The sequence below is a fragment of the Heteronotia binoei genome, chromosome 10 (genome assembly GCF_032191835.1).
Source record: "Heteronotia binoei isolate CCM8104 ecotype False Entrance Well chromosome 10, APGP_CSIRO_Hbin_v1, whole genome shotgun sequence".
NCBI lineage: Eukaryota > Metazoa > Chordata > Lepidosauria > Squamata > Gekkonidae > Heteronotia > Heteronotia binoei.
The window spans coordinates 84218154-84227014 of NC_083232.1; the positions used below are offsets into that span (position 1 = coordinate 84218154).

General features: G+C 44.9%; 1 protein-coding gene across 1 annotated transcript; it reads left to right on the top strand.

The window, feature by feature from the left end:
* Positions 1-732: 732 nt before the first annotated feature.
* On the top strand, positions 733-6421 carry MRPL32 (mitochondrial ribosomal protein L32). Its single transcript, XM_060247677.1, has 3 exons — positions 733-916; positions 2215-2393; positions 5725-6421. Exons 1-3 carry the CDS (start codon positions 820-822, stop codon positions 5977-5979), a joined length of 531 nt encoding a protein of 176 aa, XP_060103660.1. The 5' UTR covers positions 733-819; the 3' UTR covers positions 5980-6421.
* The last annotated feature ends 2440 nt before the right edge of the window (positions 6422-8861 follow it).

Below are 8861 nucleotides of genomic sequence, written 5' to 3' on the forward strand. Positions count from 1 at the left end.
GACCTGTGCTCCATATTTTTATCTAAAACCTTCTTGAAGGTGGCTATACTTGTGGCCGCCACCACCTCCTGTGGCAGTGAATTCCACATGTTAATCACCCTTTGGGTGAAGTACTTCCTTTTATCCGTTTTAACCTGTCTGCTCAGCAATTTCATCGAATGCCCACGAGTTCTTGTATTGTGAGAAAGGGAGAAAAGTACTTCTTTCTCTACTTTCTCCATCCCATGCATTATCTTGTAAACCTCTATCATGTCACCCCGCAGTCGACGTTTCTCCAAGCTAAAGAGTCCCAAGCGTTTCAACCTTTCTTCATAGGGAAAGTGCTCCAGCCCTTTAATCATTCTAGTTGCCCTTCTCTGGACTTTCTCCAATGCTATAATATCCTTTTTGAGGTGCGGCGACCAGAACTGCACACAGTACTCCAAATGAGACCGCACCATCGATTTATACAGGGGCATTATGATACTGGCTGATTTGTTTTCAGTTCCCTTCCTAATAATTCCCAGCATGGCGTTGGCCTTTTTTATTGCAAACGCACACTGTCTTGAGACTGTCTTGACACTTGACTGTCTTTAAAACCATATCTTGGCTCCAGGGTACTGCAACAAAATCACGGATTCATGATTGGTAAATTCGCAAAGCTTGGTAAATTCGCAAAGGTTGCTGGGAATTGTAGTCCAGCGAGTGCCCGTGTAGCACTGTAAAGGTGGCGCGCTGGGAATCGACAACTCTGTTTCCCAGCAGCCCACGGGGCAAAAGCGGCCCGCCTTTCCACGCTCTTCCCTTGAAGTGGGCCGACCAGGGGAGGGGAGAGACAAGATGGCAGCCGTCCTGGTGATGCCGTCGCCCTTGCTCAAGCTCCGTGGCTTCCTTCGGGGCTGGTTGGGACTACTCAGTAGCCAGAGCCCTCCTTGGGGTAAGTGTCTCTCCCCCCCTCGTTCTCCTTCTGCGTCCCTCGGTGGCGGTTGCTTCTCAACCCTGGAAGATCTGCGGTCCTGGCTGGAGGGAGGTCTACTCCAGAACAAACGCTCTTGTAAATGTGCTGGCTGGAAGGGCTCCATAGAAAGCCCTCTTTGCCGCGCGCGTTTCCTGGGTGAAGAGAATCGAGCATAAGTTGCACCTTTAAGACCAACAAGGTTTTATTCGGAATGTAAGCTTTCGTGTGTGCTAGAAGCACACTTCATCAGACAAAACGATGGAATGGCAAACAGTCCTCAATATACAGAAAATGGGCAGTGAGTTAGTATGTAGAGTCATAGAAATGTTTTTTTTAGCGGATTAAAAAGAGTCACAAATCACAGATTAAAAGAGTCACAAGTCTGGTGTTTGTTACTTTATGTTAACTGGGCTTGAAACAACAAGTTGGAATAGCAGATTGATGTCCATGTACTAAACCTATTAAGTATCCTGGGTGTGAAGTGCAATAAATTGAGAGTCTCTGGGAAGAGAATCAGTTCTTGCTGCTCAGCAAGGATTTTGAGAGACTGGAGGGGGCGGGATTAAGAATGCTGGTCCTAGGGATGTCAGCCTCCAGGTGGGAACTGGAGATCCCTTGGAGTTACAGCTCATTTCCAGGCTGCAGAGATCAGTTCCCCTCGGGAAAAGGGATGCTTTGGAGGGTGGATTCTGTGGCATTGTACCCTTCTGAGGTCCCTGTTCTCCCCAGGTGCTATCTCCTAATCTCCAGGAGTATCCTAATCTGGATCTGGCAACTCTACCCACCATCCGCTGCTGGTAGCCCGGGGGGAACCTGCCAACCCTAGCACTGCTGGGCCAGAATGTTTGAAGGCCCGTTCAGATCCTCTGTCCGGCAGGGCAGCTCACTCAGTGTCCTTGGGCCACACGCACACCTCAGCCTAATCTACTGCATAGGATTTGTGGAGAAGGAGAGAATGGTGTTGCAAGCTGTTTTGGGTCCGTATCGGGGAGAAAAGTGGGGTGTGAAATGTTTCTCCAGTGTGACTGAATTCTGAATAAATGAATATAAGGGCACCATGTGCATACACAGTGGCCCAGGTAGAGTATCTGCCTTGTGTGCTGGTAGGTTTTAGATTCTATGCCTTGCATTTCCGGTTAAAAGGTTGAGGTAGAAGGCAGTGAGCTGCTACAAATCGGAGTACTGTGTATAAAACTTAAGCAAAAGAGCTACTGTGAACTCAGTCAGAAGAGCAAAGCAAGACGATTTATAACATGGCCATCTTCTGTCTTTTTAAGCTCCTGCATTGGCTGTGCAGGGTCCAGCTTTGCTGGAGACGGTGGAAGAGAAGGCTGAAAGCGACGAGACGCCAAGCTTTTTAGACAGCATATTTTGGATGGCAGCCCCAAAGTCGAGGCGAACCATTGAGGTGAATCGCTGCAGGCGAAGGGATATCAGAAAGCTTTTAAAAGTTAAGGTAAATCAATGGGGTTTGGTTTTCTTTTTGCACTGGTTCTAGATTTTTTTTCTTTGCAATCTTTCAGAAATTGCAAGCAGGTAATAGGCATTGAGAGGATTGTTGGCTCACTACGATAAATACAGTTGAAGATTGCTTTAGAAGCAGTAGTTGTAAAAAGGTCTTGCTCTCAAATACGTTTGCACAAAAAATGATTCAAGGAGCCCTTTTAGCAGCATGAGGCTTGACTGTAGGACTTCAAAACTGCACAGAACACATCTTAAGTAGTGTGTGGTTTTGCAGCCTGAGTGACACTTTTAGTCTGGAAATAGAACAAAGCAGTAGACCAACACGGCTGCCTACTGGGATTACTCTGGAAATGTAACTAGAGTAGTCCACGTAAATGTACCATTACTGACTTCAAATATTGTGGAACAACTACGAGTATGCTTCAGAGCAGATGTTGAATGTGACACAGACATGTTTTCAGGGCTTTGTATATGGAACTCATATTCTGAATTAGCATTCTGTAGTAGCAAGTTATTTAAATAGCTTTGTGGGGAAAAACAAATTAGTAAAAAGTGGATTTTTAAAAACTTAAATAATGGCTTGTTTATATGCCTGAATCCAGCCCCAGCTGCCTTAGTTTCATCAGAACTAAAAGCATGTACTGAATATATATGCTTTCTCTCAATTTTTTTTCTCTTTCCTCCTCCACTATGTCACATTTTAGATGGTAAGCTTCTCAGCAAAGTGGCCTGCCCATATTCTTGTTCCTCTGTCATATGCCATACATATCGATAGCACAGTATTGTAGTAATAATTTAATAAGGGACTGTTCTTAAATTTTCAAAGGGCAGGAAGTACAGTTTCGAAGTATCAGTTTTGCAGAAAAGTCACAAACAGATTTGATATCACAGTTTAATGCACACAGTGCAGCACTAACCAAAAAGTAACAATGAGGACAAATTAAGATCTTGGATGATCCAGCATTCTTAGATAACCCCCCTCCCCCCCCCCAAAAAAACCCCCCTTAAAATCTTACTTCACAAAGTTCAGGCTAAATCAGCTAGGCTGACAAATCCATTTTGATTTTTCCCATCTGTGTTTTAAATCCCGCTGAAGTTCTTTCCGTTTATGAAGATGGTCAGATACAGCTTCAAATCGTGTTCCACTCAAGCTTTTCAATGATAGCCTTGAATTTAAGCTAGCTAGATTCCCAGGCAAATAACAGTTTATTTTGAATTTGTAGCTTCTCAGGATCTGAATTCAAGCTGCCTTGTGACATGCAGCAACATGAACTACTAACATTTCTAGACCTTTGTCTGTTGATACTCACACGTGTGAGTTTGTGAACAAGCTTAGTGCTACTGCAGTTTCCTGGCAATTCAATAATCTCTCAAAAGAGGAGTTTCATTCAACCAAAAGACAGACAAGCAGTGATAAAGAACCATAGAACTTCCACATATTTCATCCATGTGCCCTTAAAGCACAACCTTGCAGTGACTTGCACCCCAAATTCATTTACATCAGCAGACTTCTGAGGATGCATCTCTGCTCAAGATTGTGCTGTGAATTTCTTCTCTAAGACCTGCCTGTGGAACGTGCAGTATTTTGGAGAATTCTTCCTTGGAGGTCCTGGCCTTTAAATTCTCAACAGCAACCTGTATTCCCCCCATACACACACACACAATTACATTGCATTTCTCACTATTGTTGGTACCCACACACACTATGACCACTGGCTCCTCCCCAACCCTACTTGCTAGCTTGGGTAGACAGCACATGATATACCATATTTTTTGCACCATAAGGCGCTCCGAATGATAGGACGCACCTTCCTCCTGGGGGGCAATCCGCTGCCTCTGCCTCCGATCCGGCGCTTCCCCCACGCCTCCCTGTCTGGCTCCATCTTCTCCCAGCAAGCGCTGGGATCGCTCCACGTGGCCCCACTGCAAACCCAGCGCTTCGCGAGTGCCAGCTGCGGAGGGGGCAGCGTGCTTCCTCCTTGCCTGTGTGCCTGGCTTCAGCTGTGATGCTTAAAGCAAGCGCTGGAATCGGAGGGCGGAGGGAGCGATTCCAGCGCTTGCTTTAAGCATCAGAGGTGGAGCCAGGCAGACAGACAAGGAGGAAGCACGCTGCCCTCTCCACAGCCGGTGCTCGCGAAGCGCTGGGTTTGTGGAGGGGGCGGGTGCTTCCTCCTTGCCTGTGTGCCTGGCTTCAGCTGTGATGCTTAAAGCAAGCGCTGGGATCGGAGCGTGGAGGGAGCGATCCCAGCGTTTGCTTTAAGCATCAGAGGTGGAGCCAGGCACACAGGCAAGGAGGAAGCATGCTGCCCCCTCCGCAGCCGGCGCTCGCGAAGTGCTGGGTTTGCGGTGGGGCCACGTGGAGCGATCCCAGCGCTTGCTGGGAGAAGATGGAGCCAGGCAGGGAGGCGTGGGGGAAGCACCGGATCGGAGGCAGAGGCAGCGGATCGCCCCCCCCCCCAAGGAAGGCACGTACCTTCGCTCCATAAGACGCACACACTTCCCCCCCCACTTTTTTGGGGGGGAAGTGCGTCTTATGGTCCGAAAAATATGGTATCTGCAACCTTTGTACTTGGCAGGGAAGTCAGTATACTATCCAGATGTCCACCACTGATCCACCTGTGTACATTCATAAGTACTGAGAATGTCACCTTAAGCAGTTACAGAGTCCATTGAGTATCATTTTTCCTTGAAGAAGGAGATATTAGATTTATATCCTGCCCTATACTCTGAATCTCAGAGCCTCAGAGTGGTCACAATCTCCTTTACCTTCCTCCCCCACAATAGACACCCTGTGAGGTGGGTGGGGCTGAGAGAGCTCTTATAGCAGCTGCCCTTTTCAAGGACAACTCCTACAAGAGCTGTGGCTGACCCAAGGCCATTCCAGCAGCTGCAAATGGAGGCGTGAGGAATCAAACCCGGTTCTCCCAGATAAGAGTCCACGCACTTAACCACTACACCCAACGGCTCTTAACCACCAAACTATTTGGTGGTGGAAAGTGCTATCCGGTTTCAGCTGACCCCCTAGGGAGGTAGTTTGTCACAGCCTGTTTCTGCGTAGCAACCCAGGACTTCCTTGGTGTTCTCCCATCCAAGTATTAGCCAGGAGTGACCTTGCTTACCTTTCGAGATCAGGCTAGACTGGGCCATGTAGGTCAGGGCTACATTCTTACTTATCTATCGTTAAATAAAGCTTTTTGCACTCCCAAACAGAAAGGAAGTACTAATATTCCCTGTTCCCACTGTCCTTCAATTTTCTTAACATTTGCGAAACTCCACCCCCCCCCAGTTGTGTGTTTTAATCCTGTGTTGTCTCTTGCATGTAGAGAAACATCGAATTTTGTCCCCAGTGCGGTCATGTAAAGCAGAAGCACCTTCTTTGTGGATATTGTTACGAAAAGGTGAGACAGGAGATGTTTGCCATAAGGAACCAAATATTCGCCCAGGAAGGAGGGCCTCATAGGGCTCCCACCGTAGAGACTGTTGTCCTGTATGAAGGAGAGAAGCCTAGAGAGCAAGACAAAGGGAAGCGGATCATCGAACGAGCAAGGAAGCGCCCGTCTTGGTTTACTCTGGACTGAGGATTTAGCACCGTGGCTTCTTGGGTTGCAAACTACTTGATTCTTCAGGAAAAAATAATTGAAAAGAATGCATCTTTAAAATGTACTAATTCTAAAATATGTAAAGGACTTTATTTTTTTGTTTAAAAAGCTGGCATTGCAGTACAAATTGTACTTTCCCATTACAGTCTTATTTTTGACATTTATGGTATACTAGTTAAAGAAAATGAAGTAGTATGTTCTGGTTTGCCAACATGCTACTGTGATGACATGTCACAGTTCTATAGTGAGCAATGCAGAACATTATTTTGCAGGACTGGATTCTTTCTACATATATTTTGGTGTCCTCCTGTACTGTACATTGCAAGTCACCCATTTTGGAAGTTTTTTAAAAAGTCCACATGTAAACAGCAGTTGAAAGTACAATAAGCGTTTCAGGATTATAATAAGAATTGTGAATTGCTTTGTGTTTGATGTTTTACTCAGTTATGAACTATGACGACTACTGAAATCAGGCCAGATGATTTAAATGGATATTTAGACCTTCAGGGAAAACAGTCGTTGACGCAATACAGTCACTGAGTCAAGGCCAAGTAGCTGAGATAATTGTGTATGACCCCCCCACCCTCAATTTGGTACTGCAACCAAACACAAGTTTTTTGACATCTGCTTCTTTCATGTTCTGTAAAGCAGCTATTTACTTTTGGGGTAGTGTTAAGTCTTAAGGCACTGTAAGGCCCACTCCTGAAAAGGGCAGACGCATCAGCAGTCCAAACCAAGAGTTAGACGCGCTGAAGTACTTATGCCAATTTAATTCCATTGATCAATCCTGTTGTGATATGAATTTTGTCTCGCTGTTTCTATTTCAGTCCCACTCTCATCTAAAGCATTAAAATGACAGACCCGGGTTGTGATTTCTAATAGACGTTATCTGAAAATCACATTTGAGCTCAGCAGTTTTTATCAAGCAACAGCAGTTCCGGAACACTTTCCTAGCAGTAAGACCTGGTTAGGATGGCATTATTTCTTTGACAGACCGCACTCAAAGAGTGCTTGTGAATGGTTCCTCACCCTCTTGGAGTGACAAGTGGAGTGCCTCAAGGATCTGTCCTGCGACCTGTTTTGTTCAACACCTTTATAAATGATTTGGATGAAGGAATAGAGCAGGGGTGGCCAACGGTAGCTCTCCAGATGTTTTTTTTCCTACAACTCCCATCAGCCCCAGTCATCAGCTGTGCTGGCTGGGGCTGATGGGAGTTGTAGGCAAAAAACATCTGGAGAGCTACCGTTGGCCACCCCTGGAATAGAGGGAACGCTTCTTAAATTTGCAGATGATACTAAATTGAGAGGCATTGCAAACACAGTAGAAGACAAACAGAATACAGGATGACCTTGACAGGCTGGAAAACTGGGCTAAAATCAATACAATGAATTTTAACAGGGATAAATGTAAAGTTCTGCATTTAGGTAGGAAAAATCCAAAGAATTGTTATAGGATGGGGAAGATTTGTCTTAGCAGTAGTATGTGCAAAAAGAATCTAGGGGTCTTAGTGGATCATATGCTGAACATGAGTCAACAGTGTGATGCGGTGGCTAAAAAGGCAAATGCAATTTTGGGCTGCAGTGTACTTGTGCTTCAGATTCATCATATAAAGATCGAATTAGCCAAAGTAAGCATACGTTTCTGCCACGCTTCTAGGGACTGAATCAAATGCCCTCTTTAGGTCCATAAAGGCAACATAAATTGAGCCATTAGGAAAAGATGTATACTTCTTTGTAAGATGCTGTAAAACAAAACAATGGTCTAAGGTGGAATATCCCGGCCGAAAGCCCACTTGCTCAGGGGCCAGTATAGACTTTTCTGACATCCAATTAGTCAACCTATTTACATAGTCCAAGTCCTATTGTCCCTATATAGATTTTTTGACCATACCAGCCTACAGAAGAGCCTTCTTTTTAGCCAGGTTTAATGCGCTCCCTATTGCTGTTCTTAGTGGGTGCTATATGAGAAAGCCCTATCCTGAGAGATTATGCGATTGTGGATGCTGCTCTGTTGAAACTGTAGAACGTGTTTTTTGTTTGCCAAAGGTGTAACTACTTAAGAAAACACTTTTATCATCCCATTGATTTCTGATATTGATCTGCCTGTGGCAAATAAGCTCCAGCTTTTGCTTGGTGGCTTTGATCTAACCTTCACAGTTTCAGTTGTAAAATTTCTTCTGGGAGTGTTTAGATTTAAGAGACAAGAGGAGGATTTTAAGAAAATGGGAAATGATGTTGTACGCTTTGCTGATTCTAAATGTTTATTTTGTAAATCCTGTAAAATCTAAAATACTGATTTTTTTTTTATTTCATTGCCATTTGCTAATGACCAAATGGTCTGTGAGCAATAAATATATATTATATACTTTTAATTAGATCGCAGACACAAGATACATGACCAGACTATGCTGGCATCATCGATATAACACTTTAATGTTAAGCTAGACTGCTTTGCCTGTTTTAGTTAGGCTTGCAACAATCCTGTACGGTAGAAGAGTTGGTTTTATGCTCTACTCTTCACTATTCAAAGTCGTCTCAGAGCAGTTTACAGTTGCCTTCCCTTCCTCTCTCCACAACAGGCACTCTGTGAGGTAGGTGTGGAGCTGAGTGAGCTCTAAGAAAACTGATTGGCCAAAGGTCACCCAGCTGGCTTCATGCAGAAGAGTGAAGAATCAAACCTAGTTCTTCTCATTAGAGTTCGCTGCTCTTAACCACTTCACCACACTGGCTCTCAGTGCGGCTAATGTCCCAATTTTCAGATGGCAGGTCTGGGAGAGACCAGCTCATAAAGTTTCCTTACAAGTGCATGGATAAAATGGCATTTGAATCAGGAACCTCATGACTCATAGGGCTTTTTCACA